This window comes from Danio aesculapii, chromosome 10 (genome assembly GCF_903798145.1).
Source record: "Danio aesculapii chromosome 10, fDanAes4.1, whole genome shotgun sequence".
Classification (NCBI taxonomy): Eukaryota; Metazoa; Chordata; class Actinopteri; order Cypriniformes; family Danionidae; genus Danio; species Danio aesculapii.
In genome coordinates this window covers 28,320,568-28,340,747 of record NC_079444.1, presented here as the reverse complement: position 1 = coordinate 28,340,747, position 20,180 = coordinate 28,320,568, and the positions used below count along the sequence as shown (strand labels likewise).

The following is a 20,180-nucleotide window of genomic DNA, read 5'->3' as shown; positions in this document are numbered from 1 at the left end:
TCCGGTGCGTTTCTCCACCGGACGGGTTCCGCCGCCATTGCAGGTTTCTAGAGTTCCTCTCAGCGGCGGTTGACATTCTGGAGTTGAAGCGCCTCATTTACATTCAACGGGCGACTAGAGAAACCTAACACATTCCCGGTTCATCTGCCCCCTCCCCAAAAAAACACCAGACCACCTCCATTCATCCCCGGCTCTGGAGTAGTTTAGATAAAGCAGAAATAATAGCAGGAATTAGAGAGCAAATCGAAGAGGAACCACCACCATCATGGCTCAAATCCTGCCCATCAGATTCCAAGAGCACCTGCAGGTAAGGACTTAAAAACACCTAATTTTGACGTCTCGGTCATTTTATTGTGAGTTTAAAGTGATGAATTATAATACACCGCTGTAGTAAGTCATTCCCCGATGAATATGAATGGAGCTGTAGTAGTAGCAGGGGAGTTAGCTTAGCTTGTCGGTGATAACCTGCTGAATATTAAATATACTGGTTGTCTCGTTGAAAAATCGAGACCTGGTTAGTTGCCCTTATCAAATAACGTATTTGAGCAAGATTATTCGATCATTCGGACGGTTTGGTCAGGTTGAATGGATGTAAATATCGTGTATTTAAACTACAATGCCGATTGGAAAAGATTTATGGCAATGGAAAGTGATTGTGTTGAGTATATTGAGATTTGCTGTAATTGAGCTTATCTACACTGGTCAGCTGTCTTTGCCTCAAGTTGTGTATATGAAAAAAGTAAACTATAGAGGAAAGCCTACACTTTATTTCCTAAATAAACAAATTCTTGTATTTTACAAAAGACACCCACTATTGTTTTCTCCATATTCTCTGTCCTATTATAAAGTAACGAAACTGATTTTTGGATTGAGGTGATTAACCTTACCTGATTCAGGTAGCAGGTGTAATAGGCCCCACCTATAGACGTGTGTATCCCATGATGCCTCTGCAATCTGCTACTATTTGCACTGAACTCATGCATTGATATATCTGTTGTAGAATCATATTTGAACAGTTTCAGATCTCTAATGGTCTGTATTTGTCATTTGTTAAAGTTTTATGTAATAAGAGGCCTGGTTCCCATCACAGCTTACTTCAGGCAGGAACCAATCGTTTAGACACCATTGGAAGTTAATTACCCTGCAAGCTTTAAAGTATATCCAGTGATTAATCCATCCTTGAACACAGTCATATGGATCCTGGTGTACTTGTATCTGTTACAAAACACTTTTTTTCCAGGGTTACATCAAGTCGATTAAACTTTGTTGTTGCATACAATTGAAACCATTGAAAATATATTTTGTTAGTTGAAGGAAAACATTAGATTGAATGTTCTGTTGGCTCCATCTTGGTTCAGAATAAATAAAACTAAAATACAAATACATTTGTAAAATAGAAATATTAAACAGTCAAATCTATTAAAACAATCAAATTGCAACTTTCAAGCATATAGACCGTTTGTACATCAGACTTCTACTGATCGTTCAAGTCTACCATACTGTCTGTTGTGGAAAGTAATACGTCTCTAGTTTAGACTTGTTATATTTTTACTTGCAGTGCCTATCCTGTCAAAAACAATTGTCATATTTTACCAATCTTAGATTAGTGCACCTTCATAAAATGTAAAAAAAAAAAAAAAAAAAGCGAACTGAAGCCCTTTGATGGTCTTTTAACTTCATGAAATTCACATGCAAAACTTTATTATATCAGTAAAGAGCCAGCTAATGGTCATGGTGCAATAGGAGTCAGTGGTATAATGCTGTAAAGGAAGGCAGTACCATAAATACCTACTCGTGTTGTGAGAATCACATAATAGAGCTGCTTATTTGGGTTTGCAGAAAACTCAAAGATCAACACTCATAAGGAGATCTTGTAGCTCCAGACTAATGTATAATATAATGTTGGGCTGGATTAATGAACGATTATTATTTTTAAATTTTTTTTGCCCTCATAGTTCACTGACAAGTTTTGTACAGTAAATATGCTCACATGTTACAAGTGAGAGATTTCTGAATGAAGGGTGAACATAAACACTGAACAACTGAAATTAAAACAAAACAAAATAGTCATTTTTTCCCTATAAACTGTGAAAATAAATAACTTGCACTTCTGGAAACAAAGTTAATTATTTAAAATGTTTGTCCTATTAAAAGTAGAAAATAAGCAGTATCTTTTCTGAGTAAAACAACTCGTGTATATCCTATAAATAATAATTTTACAAGTGCTTTTCTTGAAACTTTTGTAAACAAATGTTTTAATTTAAATAATAATTTTATTGTAATAGAAAATATGCCACCGTAAGGCATCTCTGGCATAGCTTCTAATCATTGTCAATGTAGTGCAAACGTGCAACGTGTAGTTAGACGTTTTATTTTAAAGGTCCGCAGGTATATAACCGCACAAAGCCTGTGCCGAACCATACGTGTGTGCTCGATGCAGAAGTATAAATGAGCGAGGTCACTTGACTCCACATGCAGTAGGGAAATAATTGGAAAAATTGACCTGGAAAAATTTGATCGATTATAGATTCTGAATGTTGATTTTGATTAATTGCACAGCCCTATAACGATAGGTATGTTTACAAAACTGCTGTCTAGTCACTGAAATTGACTACTGTTTTCATGTACATTATTTATATTTAATATTTTATACCTGGCTAGATGATTTCAGTGGCATTAATCTATAGTTCTCTGATTCAAATATAATTGCTGAATTAGATGTATAATTTAGAATTTGACAGAATATGACAAATTTTGAAAGACTAAATGCGTAGTGCTGTGCTCCTGATCAAATCTCTTTATGGACTAGTGGCTGTGAATATTAAACCAGAAAAAGACTGTTTAAATATTAAGTCAGCATGGGTTTTATTTAAGCAAGTCATATGATCTGTGGATGGATTTTGTGTTTTATGTGATGCTGTTTAATACGTTACCTTGAAGCTGTGCGAGTGCACTTGATCTTTGAACTCTACCCTGCTGATCACACATGACTATCTCGTGTAGATGGAGATCCATTATCCATTTTAACCTGCTCAGCACTCAGAAATTATGGTGGAAACCGTTCAGTGCCTGCTCATTCCTCGTTTTCCCTTTTCCATACTGAACCTGCTCATCTGGTCACATGTCACCCATGGTCATATGGTCACACCTCTTAACATGTTGATTTAGCTTTCTGCACAATGGGTTCCAGCTTCCTGTTATGGAGGACGATGGCAGTGCGATGCAAGCCTCAGCATATTGTGTATCCTTCCCAGAACCTCCTGCTATCAGAAGGCACAAGGGTTTTGTGCTGAGCAAGGTGCCACTTTTCTCTGGCCGGAGAAGGAAAAGGGTTAAATGAGCACAGGAGGTTGTGGAAAAGAATGTGCTGACAGCTTTACAAAGTCATGAAATGAAAATCATGCTGAATTTATCAGCTCAAAGCGAGAGAGGCTTTTGACACTTTAGGTATTACACGTTTCTCACCCTGATTTGTGAAAGCAAAGCTTGACCATCAAAATGTGGTAAATGCACAGACACTTCAAAAGAAGCATAGGTCAGCATAACTGAAATACTGCTTGAGTTAGTTAACCTAGTAAAGTCAAGTGTCTGTGGCTGTTCTTAAGGTTAAATGTGACATGCCACTCTGATGATGGTTAGTGAAAGTGCCACCAGAGGGAAAGTTTAAAGGGGTAGTACACCCGCTAATGTAAATCCTGTGAATTTACTCAACTTTAAGGTTCCAGACCTGTTTGAGATTCTTTCTTGTCGAACACAAGGGAAGATGTATTGAAGAAAGTTTGTTAGCAGCAGCTTTTGACCTCCATGGTATTTTTGATCCTGTTATGGATGCCAGTGGGTAGTGAGGCCTGTACAATGAAGCCAGATTAGCTGACTAGCCAGTAAGATTCACTTTAGTCTGCACCAATTCTGGATTTTAGGTACCATGAAGTAGGGCTGCATAATATATTGTTTCAGCATCGATATCGTAATGTGTCTGTCCGCAATTGTCATGTCAAAGGATATGCAATGTTGAGTTGGGATTCTTATTGATCAAAACCACCAAATTATAACCACAACAGAGTGAAAGTATATCATTGACATGCATTTTAAAGGCATTTCAAGAGCATTCTAGCACAAAAAGTACAACATTTGTAACATTAATGAAAAATAATTTGACTGAAATGTTAATACAAGGTTAAATACAAAGTGTTGTTTTACATTTTGATGTTTAATTATTACATTTTTGTATCTGAATACTTGTTTTTATTAATTATTGTACCTTTTCTTTGCTCCATATTGTAATTATTTTTGCTTACTATTTGTTTATTATTTTTTTTATACATTATTCACACCCTTACAAAATCACCCCACTCAATCTAAATTAATCATTTCTTTCCAAATGGATCTATTTAAGCCATCTGGTGAATTAGTGTTCATATTGCAATATATATCGCAGAAAAACAAAATATTGCAATGCCAGATTTTCCCAATGTTGTGCATCCCTACCAAGGTAGCTCAGCGATTTCTTAGCTTTGTTACCTAAAACCCAAGATTGGTGGAAACTAAACTGAAACTTAACTAGCTAGCCAGCTAATCCAGCTTCATGGTACAGGCCGCTGATTTCCAAAATTATTATTTTGTGTTTCACAAAGGAAAAAAATTCATATATGTTTAGAAGTAAATGCTAGTATTGTACGGTAGTTGCTTTATGTTGTGTGAGCTGACATTATCCAATGTCACTCTCTGCGAAAAAACAAACATCACATCATGTCCAAAATCATTCTCTATCACAGTGTTTCTCAACCCTGTTCCTGATGGCACATCAACAGTTCACATTTTCAACCTCTCCCTAATCAAACACACCTGAATCAACTCATCAACACATTAGAAGAGACTTTAAAACCTGAAGTTAATGGTTCAGATAAGGGAGACATCCAAAATATGTACTGTTGGTGTACCCCCAGGAACAGGGTTGGGAAACACTGCTCTATCATACAGTCTATTAGAATGATGTTAAAATGTTAAGCAATGAAAGAAATATATTTCTGTGTTATGTTTTTTCAAATAATATCTAAATAGTTCAGTAGTAGTGTCACACAATCAGGAGTGCTGTTTAATCAGTGCATTTGTGAATGAATCACTTCTAGAGAGGGTCTTGGGTGACCCACTGGCCATTTCAAAGTTATATTTATCCATGACTGGTGTAATCCAGCCTTTTATTTTTACCAGCATAAAAACACACTTGGCAATAAATAGTTTCATTCAATATTTAAATAACAAATTTTCTTTTGTTTTACGGTTGTTCACCACTGGTCACAAAATGTTCTTTGACCTTGACAAATCATTCTTGTTTATTTGCTGCTCAAGTTTTTTTTAAATGATCAATGGTAAAATATAAATACATTAATAGCATGTGATTTAAATATCAAAAGTAAATTGTAAAAGTATAAATATCTTTATCCACATGTTTGATCAATTTACTGCATATATAAACAAACCAGAATAAAACGAATGTACTGGCCACAAATCTGTGAATTGTGTAATGCATGGATGGCATACTCTTCATCAGAATCTTAATTTTATTTGAAGAAATCTCAATGTGTACATTGCACAAGCAGTTTTTGGAGGCATGTTTTTTGTATCTTTCCTTCAGTTTGCTAACTCACTAGTAAAGTTTAGAGCACTGATCCTTATCTAACCACTCTAAAATAAACAGTCTGAAATGGGAAGTCAAGTAACCATCAGGCAGAGGAGCGGACATACCAAACTTTGCAAACTGGACAGTCTTGGTGTGAATTTTTCTAATCATTTTAGAAGCTGTAACGCTTAACATTTTTGTTTGAATTGCTTTAAAAAGCAAAAATGTGTTTTGTATTCAGTAATTAAAAAGGGAGTCTGCCTGTTTCTCAATGTGTGGGCAATAATGCATATTAGTTCAACTTGTTAATAAAAGGCTATTTGCTACATTTTATTAATTTTAATTAATAGTCATTTCCAATGTCTTTGTCTTGACTGAATTATTACTGGTACAAAAATCAACTCTCCTTGAAGCACCTAGCTATTATTGATTTAAATTCTTGGCCAAAATCAATATCTCATCCTCCTTTGCACAAATCGGAGATGTCCACATAGATCCTGGAAGGAACCGGCCAGCTATTTTCAAATGATGTTTCGTGAGCTGCACAGCTTGCTTTTGGAGGCTGTAATGTTACAAGCTACCTATTAGGAAAGAGGGTTAGTTTCTGGGCATGTCTTTAATGACACTGAAGCCAGCAGTAGCAGCTACATGCTGTGGATGAATCACACTTGGCCTATGGAGAGCAAGTGCTCTTTCACTTACAGTTGCTTCATGTCTCGCAGTACGTTTTGACAGCTTACAAGGGCAGGGTTTCCCCCAGCCAATCAGAACAGCTTGTTCAGAAGTGATGTCATCATGTGATGTCATCATCTTTGAGATGCATTTAGAAATGTCACAGTAATGTCCATGAGCGGGCTACTGTAGCACTGTTCTTTTTTTTATTTAATCACATTATTCATTATTCCATGAAAAATTATTATATACATTTCTGTAAAATGTCTGTTCTGTTCATCTCTGATCCTCTTCTGAAATTCATTCATTAACTTATTTGGCTAATATTGTTTTACAATTTAAAAACTTTAATATTTAGATTCTGACTAAATAGTTATTATTTGTTGATAATTAATTCTTGTTTAGCCAGTGATGATGTGGCTTTCTGTGCCGCATGACAAAGGAATGTGGGTGTGGCTTCGGGTGTGTCGTTCTTGGTTCCCCATTGATAAAAGGTGCCGCTGATTCCGTTGAGCTCTTCCTAGAAATAGTGCTTCCTGTTTCTGATTAGGCCTGAGAACAGCAGCATGACCCAGACATATACAGCATTTCAATGTTGACCAAAGGTGTCTGAGACTTCATTCTCCAGTGTTAATTAATAGTTTCTTGATTTTTTTTTTTTTAGTAAATTAATTTATTTAGTATTCCCATTAATGTAATATTTAAGTCTTCAGCAAGATATACAATTTTCTTTTGATTTTGAGTTTATTTACCCCAAAGTTTAAAATGTAATCGCTTGATCACTCTGAGGTTATTTCAAAGCTGTATGGCATTCTATCTTTTTTAGAATGAAAATTAGGAAGTTTTGATGTCGAATTGTCTAACTTTTTGATATAGGACATGTCCAAAAAAATAAAATAATGTTTGCAAATTTTAAGACTTTGTAGTCATATCCCTTTGTATTAAACATAATAATGTTGATATAATGACACCAGTTCAACTTTAGAAGTATAGTTTGCACAAAATGGTTTCATCTAAACAAAGGGTGCCCAAACTTTTTCGTATGAAGGTTCAAATACCAAATATCATTAACAATAGGCATGGGACGATAACCATTTTCAAGGTATACTGAAGTTTGGAAAAGTCAAGGTTTTAAAACAGCCAAAATTTTCTGTAATATCGTTCCTAAGGTATGTGTAAGAATTTTTTTTATTTACTTTTTTTTTTTTAGGACAACAGTACCTCCAGCAGAAATTATATCCAAAGATGCCGTATTGAATTGTAAAGAAATCTGTGTTTTTGAAACTAATGAAGACCGCAGAAGTCAGTGATTTATTTGAATTATTTAGCCTGACATGTTTACTGCTCCAAAATAAATTAAATCTTTCACAAAATAAAATATATTGTTCAAAGGGGAAATTTTTTAAAAGTTTTTATTTTTATTTTTTTGTTTACCCAGACATTTAAAAAGAACATATTTTAGTGTAGTAATTGCAAGTGATACTGTAAAACTGTGATCTTTTTATCCAAGATTATCATACCGTCAGAATCTTATACCAGCCCATGCCTATTAACAACCATGGGTCGAAGATAAATATAGTAAACTATTTTACATTAAAGTTCATTATTACTTAATAATTTTTTTAATGATTTTAAAATACATTTATCACACAAGTGGCGTTCAAGGCTTTATAAACTAGTCAAGCAGAATCTGCTTTTACCTTGATTTGCTCACCAAGACTCTACGTTGTTCTCTATTCGTCGGATGACAGTATGTATGTTTTAAAATAAATCTGATTATTTACACCATTTAAATTGAAACATTTAATGTCAGTTAGATTTTTTTGTAGTTTGGCAATAAAATAATCAAACAAAAGGTTACATTAAATTTGAAATGACAATCTCCAATCATCCTCATCGTTCTTCCACTCTTCTCTGATGGGATTGGGGGCCAAATCAAAGGTTAGTTGGCCCACGAGGCCTAGTTTGGGCATCTCTGATCTAAACTTTGGTAAACAAAAATTAAATAAATAAATAATCTTGGACGGCCTTTGTGTGACTGAATTAACTGCAGAAAACAACAACTTTTTTCAGTTGAAAAATCCTCTGTTGCTTTTTAAGACATTTATCAGCCCAATATGCAATCCAAAAAAAATGGATTTTAAACAAAAGAAAACTAATGAGCTTGGCAGCCAAGTTTGTCAATTAAATGCTAATTGCTATCAGTGGTAAGCCTTATAACAGAGCTCTGTCCTCCTATCCAGCTTGAAATTTCATTCAGTATTTCATTGAATGTTCTAAGTGGTGTTGCATAAGACCAAGGCTTCCCATCACTTTGTGTCCAGCTGTCAGCTCTGATCTCTGTAATTCAACATGTGCGGCAGCTGGTGCACGAGTTCAAAACATTACAGTCGTGACTGGCCAAACGTCTGTGTCACAGCCTCGACTGCCGCCTCTGAGTTTACTGGTATTCAAGATCTGTCTGGCAACTGATAAAAACCAAGGCTGGGTTTTGGCTGCACATCAGTAATTAAATTACAACTTCACCCTTCTGGCCATCAGACTTGGGTTTTAGTAGGGTCTGGTAAAGAAGTAGCTGTCAGTTTAGTTGAAAATGCCTCAAGTTAAGATGTCTCCTACAGTAAATCCTCCTCCTCCTCTGCTCCTCTCTGAACCCATTTCAAACGTAAGTCTCTTTTTATATTTGATGTCGCTGCATTTTCTCATCTGCATGTGGTGCTTAGTCATCTGGTATGAATCATACAGTTTAAACCAGACAAATTATACTAATTTACTGTACAAGAAAAGATCAGCATTTATTAGTGTGCAGTTCACACTAATGAACATCGTTCTCTGCACGTCTTTTTCCTCCATCTCAGGGTCAGTTTTAGAGCAAGTCTTTGGTGACTCAGACTTGGCTAAGCTGGCATCCCACTGACATTTTATTTAGCCTGTAATTGACTGATCCCAGAGTCTCGTCTTGGTTGATTTGGGTCTAATAATTGAGACTGGGGTGTCTCTTTAATCGCTTGAAACCAGCTTGGATACACGTTTCATTAGTTTTAACAGGGTAGAGTGTGATATGGCAAATGATTACAGTAATTGATGGTGTCTTGGCTCATTCAGGAACTTTATCGCCTCGTCCTATTTATACTATACCATTCTCAAGAGCACACATTGATACTTTTTGACAGACATTTCAAACTGTGAGAATACTTTCGGAACGATGTGGTCATGCATTGCAAAATCGTTTATTTTTTGCTAGTTTTAGCTTTTGCATGACATAAATTTGAATCAGTAAACTCTTCCACAACCTGTTTTATTTGCTTTGTGTGTGTATAACTGGTAGCGCTGTGTGATATTTGACAATTATTTTAATTAATTTAATTTCAATTTATTTTGTGGTGTTTTTGATAATTAATATTTTGTTATCTTGCTAAGCTATCTTCTGCTATCTTGGTATATTTAGGCCTGTCATTGATAAATAAATATGACACTAAAGGAGTGTTTGACTTGAACAGACTAAGAACAGAACAGTCAGTGAGATTAGGCAAAAACAGTAAGGGGTCTAGGTAAGCAGTCTGCTATAAGATTCTGACGGTATGATAACCTTGGATAATAATATCACAGTTTCACAATATTGTGATTACTGCTTTAAAATGTATTCTTTTTAAATGTGTTTGTAAAAAACAAAAAATAACTTAATAATATAATTAAAATATAAAAATTTCCCCACTTTTGAACACAATGGCTGCGTCCAAAATCATATAATTCCATACTATAAAATATGTTAAAAACCGTATGCGAGCTAAGTAATATGCGAGAAGTACCTGGATGACCTACTATTTCTGGCGGGATTCAGATTTTTCAAAAGATACATATTTGTACTTAAAGGCTCCATATTGGGACCTCCAAAGTATATATTAGTACCTAAACGTTTTAAGAGCAACACTTTTGTACTTTTTAGGTACTAATATGTACCCTTGAGGTATTAATATGGACCTTGACCTTTGGAAAGGTACCACCTCAGTGACGGCTCCCGTACCTTTATTTCTGAGGGTGTAGTAGGAACAGTATACCAGAAAATTTTGGCGGTAAAACTGCGATATACCTTGATCAATAATGACCATATTATATTAAAGATGTGTAAGTCTGACATTTGAGTTAATCCATAAATTACCTATGCTGCTGAATACTGTAAAAAAGGTTCAAAATAAACCTATGCTTAAAAGCTACACTGTTAAAATAAGTTACGATACAGTTTCCATATGAGTTTTCTGGTAATTTAGGGATATGAATTGCATTATGGGACCCTGATCTCTGCTTTGTCAATTTTTAATATTAAAAATTAAGCACTACAGTTAACCAAAGTGACATTTATTGACATTTTAGTTTGAAATAATAAAATGGATAAGAAATTATATAGAGAGAAATGAGTCTGTAAAATAATCGAAAATGTACTGGCAGTTTGTTTTTGTAATAATATACTAGGGGTGGGCGGTACACCGGTGTCATAGTCATCACCGGTGTGACATTGTGCCACGACATGGATTTTCTAATACCGTCAATACTGTAATAAATCAATTATGTGCCTTGAACGGCTGCATTTACAATAGCTAATTCTAAATAATAAGGCATTAAATTTTTTTTCAAACGTTCAGTTGTGGTCTGAATACCTGTCCTTATACTACAGGGCTCGAAATTGCAACCATTTTGGTCGCATGAGCGCCCGAAATTTAATCTATGCGCCCTCGTAATATATTTGGGAGCATTTGATTTTCTCTATAAACTTGCTGAATCGCTCTACGCTGCCGCTGTATTGGTTCATATTAGCTGGTCAATCACTCAACGCTTCCCGCTGTCAGATAACAGGGAGCTTTTGTTACCGTAGGAAATGCAAACGGCTGAAGAGTGAAAAGTACACAGGTTTGCAAACCTCACTTAAAGTTATAATAATAATAATAATAATGGCGCAGATGACAGCGATCATGACATGAGGTAAATGTTGATCCACCAGCTGAGATCAATCGAGGGTTTTCGGAGAAGGTGCCCGAATCTTGTTGCGTTGCTTTCACTGCGTGTTCAGCGCAAATGTCCGCTAAATGTAAAATCTAATACTGTAGACATCATCGCCAAAGAAACTAACCTTTACTAAGTTTACACTGAAACTATGGCTCGTAACAAAGAGCGGTATTGCGCCGGTGGTCATCGCAAGAATCCTGCTCTGTCTGCTCATAAATTGGTGCCGCTTTATTCAACAAACAGAGAAAAATGAAGATCAGCTCATAACGGGACAGAGCATTTAAAATGTCACAAACCGAAACCAAAACTTAAAGAGTGATAGAAGTGAGACTCTTTTTTTTTGTCCGTTCTTCCTTGAAATGCATATCATTTTGCTATTTAAAGTAATACCATGATATTATACCGTCACCGTTTAAAAGATGAAAAATATCGTGATATTAATTTTAGGTCATATCGCCCACCCCTATAATATACCATAATATACAACACCAACCAACACATTATAGCACTTTACTTTATCAAGGTGCCATTTTGCAATTCAAAACCATAAATAAATTAGGAGAAATTAAAAATAAAAAACATGACTCAAAATATGGAAAAGTGCTAATTTATGGGTATTTTTACAGTGTAAGCAAATGAAGTATCACAAAAGTGGTGGCAGTAAAAATTATCTTTTAATAAATGTGGTTTATTATGAGATGGGGAGGCTTGAAAAGGTTATTGTTTTTAAAGTGTGTGTATATATGGGTAATATGGGGATTGAATTTAAGAATAAACCCGCAATTTGCATGATCGTTGTCTTATGCTGAATCTGGTCAATCATAATGTTGGAGAAACTGCGCAGACTATCAGCCAGCAGCCCTCTGAGTCCTATTGTGGTTCTTTGATGCCACACACGACAGTGATGTGATGTCTGTGCCATCTAAAGGTGGACAAAAATTCTAACCGGCATGCACTGCGTAAGTCAGATTATGATTTGTCTGCACACAACAGCATAAAGTCTTAAAGGTGCCCTGTAAAGAAAATCTGGGAATACCTAGGCATAGTTTAGTGCATGGAAATTGCCTTATCATGAGCTGTTTCCTCATTCTGATGTAAATTATGCAAGTGTAAAACCCCAGTGAAAAGCAGCCCTATCAGAACACAATACAGACTTTTATGTTACTCATGGGTCATGCCCTCAAGATTTGCATGTACTTTAGGTCATGTTCTACATCTACCCCTGATGAGCGGTCACATCATCAGGAGATCAGCAGTCAAAGCCGACTGATTTGTTGCAATGGGATCATTAATATGCACGTCCCAGTCTGCATTTTGAGATTACAACAATGATAACATTTATCTTTTATTTTTAGGGGGGAATAAACTTAGGGCTGCTCGATTTTGGGAAAAATCATAATCATGATTATTTTGGTCATAATTGAAATCAACTGATAATCATTTTGAATAATCGTGAAGTCAAAATTATTATTATTTTTTTAAAATAAATATTTTTTTTAAATAAATAAATATTCGTTCAATAATACAATTACTTTAAAACTGTTAATTTATTTAGAAACAAAGCAAGTGACTATTGTGAGAGGATTTTTAAAAGCATTTTTTGAGGACATTTGCTCAAATTTGTCAGAAGTCACTCAGAAATTAAATCATGCAGGGTTGAAAAGCACAAATATTTGCCTCTTGCTTTGCTTGCAGCATTCTTTGTTATTAGTTAATTATAGTTTTTTTTGTGGTTTTCATCTTTAATGTAAAGGACAGTAGAGATTATTGATAGGAAAGAATGGGGAGCAGAGAGAAGGGAACGATCAGCATAGGAGCATAGGGAATCGAACTCTGGTCGCCGTGAGCACCAGAGTGCATGTCAACGCACCAACCACTACACCACTGGCGCCGACTAGTTAATTATATCTTTAAATAATAATGATGTGCATAGATTATTATTTTGTTACAGAATACAATCCAATAATGTTTGCATTATTGGACAAGAAATAAGATTTGCATTATTGGACACGGTGTAAGACATGGGCCGGTATGACGGTATTCTGACAGTATGATAACCTTGGGTGGAAATATCATGGTTTCACGGTATTGTAATCACTGCTCTAAAATATGTTCTTTTTAAACATCTGGGTTAAAAACAACAACTTTTTCCCCATTCAACATAGTGTAAATATATATTTTTTTACATTTTAAAATATTTTTAAAACAATAAATGTCAGCAAACATTAAATGAGTCTGCTGTCTTAATTACATTCAAAAACACAGATTTCTTTTCAACTTGAAAAAGCATCTTTGGATTTCTTTATTTTCTTTTTGATATAAAGTAAGCCACTGCACCGTTCAGCTCTACAGCATGCTGGATGTTGGTTTATATTTGTTTTTCAGATGTTTCCTGAATCATAGACTGAAAAAATACAGCAAAACTTACAAATACCATAGGAACGGTATAACAGAAAATTTTAACGGTTTTAAAGGCTTGACTTTTCATAACCGCTGTAAACCTGTAAAACCGGTTATCGTCCCATGCCTATTGGACACAAATTTTCAAATGGCAATAAACCTGTATATAACTTAGTATATGTAATTAGTTTCTTCCGCATAGAGATAGTTTTGTATAAAAAAAAACTATTCAAAAGTCTGTTTCTTGTATCTGCTCTGTGTGTCCCTGAGATAAATTCCTCAAGGCTTTTTCAGATAGTAAAGCCATGTGGTTGACTCAACTTAGGGAAAAAAAGGATTTGCCACTTCTGTGCCACAATTAATTACTGTTCTTATTACTAGAAAGGGCTGATCTCATAATAATCTTCAACACACAGTTACTGCTGAAATGTAGTGAAACTACAAAAATAATTTGCAGTTACGGTTTTATCTGTCCGCTTTATAAATCAAGTTTCAGATCCATTTAATCTTCAGTGTGGAACACAGTCATTGATTTTTATTAAAAGATCAATTCAGAAAGCAGTTCACAATGTCAGAGAGACACCTGATTAAATCAAATTAGAAATGAAATCAAACTATCTCATAGTATTCTTGACAAAATGGGGAAAAATCTAAGAATTGTACTAATCAGAAAAAAGTGTATAGTGTGCTCATTTAAATGAAATAAAACTCTTCTTTTTTCCTAGCTCCAAAATTTGGGGATCAACCCAGCCAACATTGGGTTCAGCACCCTGACAATGGAGTCGGATAAGTTCATCTGTGTCCGGGAGAAGGTTGGAGAACAGGCGCAGGTGGTGATCATTGATATGGCAGACCCAAACACCCCCATCCGCAGGCCCATCTCTGCAGATAGCGCCATCATGAACCCTGCGAGCAAAGTCATTGCCCTTAAAGGTAGGAGATCTAGATTGTTAGTGCAATAGCTATTTGTAGTAACCTAATTGTAATGACTAGTTGACGACAGAATCATAGAACTGATCCAATTGTTGTTTTAAACTAGAACTTAAGTTGTTTTGTTTTCTTAGCATCATTCATTCACCCAGAATCCCTTTTTAGTTAAAATTATTCTATACCTATTTCTTAAGCAAATGTTTTTGCATTTTCCCTCATAATAGGCTACATCTTATCTTACAGTAACATGATATGTTGTGTATTTTTTGTCATGCAGCCATAATTGCTTTGTCTTTTTGTTTTGTTTCCTTTTTTGTTGCTGCTTTCTCATGTGTATGCAGACGGTGAGTTAACATTTTAGTACAATGATCTGTGAAAGTTATAATCCTGTTGCTAAAATGAATTCATTTTATGTAGAGTTGCTTGGCCTCATTGCTTAACCTTGTGTAAGTGTTACTAGAGCCTCCACTTCAAGCTGTAAAATGTATTAAATAATGCATGTATACTTTTCATTTGGAAATTAATACTTGTCATATTTGGCCATGACAATATTTTGGTTTATTATTGTTTCTTTATGTTCAGAGTATGTCTTTTGTGAAAACAGTTGTATTGTAGAAGCAACAGTATTGCTGTTGCAAATTAAGGAGAGGTGTGCCTCAGGGATTGGACTTGGGCCCCATGCAAATTTAAGCTATTGTGGGCAATGTAAAGACAACATGTCCTGGCATCTCTCTGATATAGTTTACATAAATAAAGACTGTTTAGCCAACAATATACCACATTATTAACTTTGGCTAAACAGGATTTGACTTTCACAAACTTCATAGCTTGAATGTTCACATCATGTTGATTTATGTAGAAATATGTAATCCAGTTTCTCTTTCTGGGGTTTGAAATATTGTTGGGCGTACATTTTGCTTTTCTGTTTATTTAATTTACTATCATTTTAAATGCTTGCTATATCAAGTAATTTCCTCCACCCTCACTGTGTAATCTTAACATCAAGTGTCTCAAGTCCATGTAAATGAATCTGGGTAAAGGTAGCCTCCTAGTTTTATGGTTCTAGTGGTAGTTCATAGTCCAGTAGGCTTTGCATAGGTTGTATTTAGGTAGCTGTGTGACTAATGCTGTACCGGTGCTGTGGTAGATGTTGAATAATTGGATAATATATGGATATGAATGTATGCTTCAATATCAGTAGAATTTAGCTCTAAACTCAGAGCCATATGTGCAGTTGAGACTTTTGTCATGCTGTGCAAATTGCTAATTTATAGTCATCTCTTCAGTTCTTAGCATGTTATTAATTGTAATTGCCATGTTAAATGATGCTAATAGGTGACACAGTATAATAAATGTAATTTTCTGCTTGAACAAAGTTGATTTGTGGCATCAAACCTGTTTGTTTGAGCAGTAAATGGCTTGCGTTGGCGAGTCAAAACAGTTACGGTCATAGCTTAAAACTCGATTAGCTTTTAATCGATTGCTTGTTTGTGACTACAGACCATTTTATTAGCCTATTTTGGTTTCATAATATCCTGTATGATTCAGAACGTTAATTTCCTGAGCAATATTTAGCCTTGCTCAGCTGTGCTTTTGGATTTTGTTCACAATGCTTATAAATCTGATTTGCTGCTATTCAGGATTGACAGTCAAAATTTTTTTTTATAGAATTTAAAACAGATTTGATTTACTTGTCCAAAGGGAGGATTTTTAAGCAAGGATTGACAAATATATATTATTACTTTGAGATGTTGTCATTGTCTTCTGTTTAGGGTATTAAGGAATATAGTGCAGGTTTCTGCTCTGTTATTACTGAGACAGTCCAAAATGTGGATGAAAATCCCTTCTATCCCTTTCCCACTCTGTAAAGCTCGCGCTCCCACCTATGTCATGTGATTTGACTGTTTTGGCTGTATTATGGGAATCATCCACAGAGGCCTGAAACGCATTAATTTTGCTTCCGTCTATGTATTTGGATGAAATTCAGATCTCTGCAGCAATCAGCTTCACAGCAGCCTGCAGTCTCACACTAGTTATACTGCAAATTTGAAGTCAGCATGAAATTTACAATTTATCCAATCAATTTTCTAAATGCATGTCATTGATCTTAGAACAAATCAAGCAATGCATATGTTTTTCTTTCTGTGAAAATGATTTCTTGACTTTGATCTTAGGCTGCTTAAACTCCATCTTCGCAAGCTTAATTTAGACCTGCCTCCATTTTTAGCATAACACACACATCTCAAAATTCAATCTACAACTTTTGGATAGAACCTGTCCTTGCCTCATGTATATATATATATATTTATTATATTTTTTCTAGTGTATATATCACAAAATGGAAAACCAGTTTTGCTACTTCTGTTTCATTGCAACTTTTATAACACCAAAAGAAAATAGGATTTGAAGCCATTTGAAGTCAAATTAAACCCAAAATTTTCTATATATTATAATCAGTGTTCATCTTCTTAGCTTTTTTTTTATTTGTGTATAATTCAATTGTCTGACTTGGATGGACTGAACAGAGAAAATAATTATTTCTTGCCCCAAAAAGGCAAAGCCTCCAAGTCACACCCATCTATTATGTAATCAAAGTAGACCAGTGGGAGTTTTGAAGTGCTTACCAGCTAAAATTCGTTTTATATAAAGAACTCAAACTCCTGAAACAAACTCCAAACAATCTTTTGTTTGGCTTTCCTTGAAGTATTTTTGGGACTTTGAGACGTATACTAGTCATGTAAAGGACATTCTTACCCATACTTCAATATTCTTGAGCAAAAATTTGACTTTTTTTTTTGTTGTTGATTTTGGGTGAACTTAACTCTCTGCCTCCACACCCTGGTCAAATGGTTTCCTTAAGCTAGCACCACATTGCAAAATGTTAAAAAGCATTTCACATTAACTTTATGAATCTTTGTTTCATACTGCAAGCTAGGCCTGTCACAATTATCAATATATCGACTTATCGCACAACAAATGGACATGTCCTCAATCATTTTTGGTGATGCAATATATATGGCCCATACATTAAAAACAATACTAGCCACATTTTAGCTGATTGCGCAGCCTCTTTTTCTCTTTGGGGTGTCAGTATGGTTAAACAAAAGACCATAGTATTTACTATAAATTGCTGACGAATGAAAAAAGATGTTAATTTTTGATGTTACATTTTTGTTAACATTATTATTATTTGTTTTAGCATATACATTTTCACATTCTGATTCCAATGTCTAATTATTAAATTGTTAACAGGAATATAATTATAATATTCTTAAGAATAAAATAAAGGTTTTTGAGTGTACTTGCATTGTGATTCTATTATAGTGTCAAAATGGTCTTAAAATGACAATAATATCGTTTATCACAATACATTTTGGTGTTATAAATCGATCCACAAAAATGGATATCGTGACAGGCCTATTGCAAGCCTTGTCTTTAATGTCTCTGCACACATAGATTAAACATTAAATTCAGCACATAGATGAGTAATATTTTAGGAGTAATTGGTTGGAAGTTAATCAGGTGAGTTGCTGCCAAGTTTTCCTTTCCTATAAACACATATAATTTCCACATGTGTTTACAGTAAAACCTTTTTGTTGAATCAATCTCTGGTATTTAGTTTTGAGTTTGTTCTGTTCACAAATTCTCTCTACATTTCGCTTCTTGATTGCTTGGCTTCATTTGTCTTAACTGCTGAATAAGCTGTCATGGTGGGCTTGCCTGATGCACTTCCATCCATGACTGACAATATTTCTGCCCTGATGTCTTTGTAATCTAATTCATTTGTTTTATGTGTGTTAATGGTAAAATGTTTTCTCTATGATTGTTTTCTCCATGTTTTCTTCTCAGCCGCCAAAACCCTTCAGATCTTTAATATCGAGATGAAGAGTAAGATGAAAGCCCACACCATGACCGATGACGTTACTTTCTGGAAGTGGATCTCCCTCAATACGGTTGCCCTTGTGACCGATAACGCAGTCTATCATTGGAGCATGGAGGGAGACTCTCAGCCGGTCAAAGTGTTTGACAGACATTCCAGTCTGGCAGGCTGTCAAATCATCAACTACCGCACTGATGCCAAGCAGAAGTGGCTGCTGCTCATTGGCATTTCTGCTCAGGTGTCATAATCATTTTAAAGAACCGTTCTGGGTTTTTGGTCTAGAATTATTTCCAGTGACACTTTAGTTTAGGTCATAATTCGTAGTATTAACAAACCATTAACTAACACTACTAGCTTAATAAAGTACTTATAAGCTGTTTATTAATAGTTAGTAAGGTAAAAGTTGGGTTTAAGTTTTGGATAGGATTATGGACACAGAATACTTTGTAACTACTTAATATCTTAATAATAGGCAGGTAATAAGCCAGTCGTTAAAAGCAGGACTAATGACCTAAACAAAAGTGTTACCTTATTTTCCTTGGTCTGTCACTCAATTAAATGTTGGATATTGAATCAAAGACATTTCCCCCCAAATCTCTAAACTATTCTTTCCTTTTGTAGCAAAACAGAGTTGTTGGAGCCATGCAGCTCTACTCTGTTGACAGGAAGGTGTCACAGCCTATTGAGGGTCACGCCGCTGGCTTTGGCCAGTTCAAAATGGAGGGAAACACTGAAGAATCCACTCTTTTCTGTTTCGCTGTACGAGGTCAGGCAGGCGGAAAGGTGCGTTTCCATATACATATACACATGCATGCATATACATTTGTACATTTCAAGAGTACATCTAAGAATTGACATGCATTATTTTTCATTGCTGATGAGTAAATGGCCTAATAGCAGAAGTATTACAACCTAATTTTTACTTTAATCAAAGCACAAAAAGGAACTTTGACCTGCATAAGGACATTTGGAGCATCAGTCTCTTGTATGTTGTTTGTCAAAAATGCAAGCACAAGCAATAACTTCACTAAATAGCCACCAGTGTCAGTAATACGAGGGTTTCTGAGTTGTGCATATTTACATTTAGTCATTTAGCAGGCGCTATTGTCCAAATCGACTTACAATTGAGTTCTGCATATAATCACTTTATAATCATACTTCTAGATTCCCATTGTTGCACATTTTTGCTATGTGATTGGCTCTTAGATAAAGTAAAAAAGTCCAGAGCTTGTTATTGTTATTGACATACATTTTTTTTGCGATTCGATATAATATCGTTTATCGGTCCAGCTCTAATTGGAAGTAGTCTGAAGTTTTCTTTCGGACATGGACTACAGTTTTTAGTTTCTAGTCTTGATTTCTTCATGTTTCTTATATTTTTAACAATATTCACATTTTTAATTCAATTCCTCATTTGTCACATTTGAAATGTGGTTAATACTTCGTGAGATTTACTGGAAAATTCATTATTATTATTATTTTCAGCTTCACATTATTGAAGTGGGCACACCACCAACCGGCAACCAGCAATTCCCAAAGAAAGCCGTGGATGTGTTCTTCCCGCCAGAAGCGCAGAATGACTTCCCTGTGGCCATGCAGGTATATGATGATGATGATGTTGTTGTAGTTGTGTTTTGCAGTGAAAGAGACTATAATTTGTTCTACTAAACTGTATGT

At 35.0% G+C, this 20,180-nt stretch overlaps 1 protein-coding gene across 1 annotated transcript in view; it reads left to right on the top strand.

Moving 5' to 3' along the window:
* The window catches only part of cltca (clathrin, heavy chain a (Hc)), a 61,657-nt gene that overhangs the window by 2 nt on the left and 41,475 nt on the right, over positions 1–20,180 (top strand). The window contains exons 1-5 of the mRNA XM_056467069.1: positions 1–307; positions 14,419–14,626; positions 18,473–18,741; positions 19,125–19,286; positions 19,989–20,102. The exon at positions 1–307 is cut by the window's left edge and continues 2 nt beyond it. Of these exons, the coding sequence (XP_056323044.1) occupies positions 266–307; positions 14,419–14,626; positions 18,473–18,741; positions 19,125–19,286; positions 19,989–20,102 (795 nt within the window). The 5' untranslated portion in view covers positions 1–265. The remainder of the gene's footprint in view (positions 308–14,418; positions 14,627–18,472; positions 18,742–19,124; positions 19,287–19,988; positions 20,103–20,180) is intronic.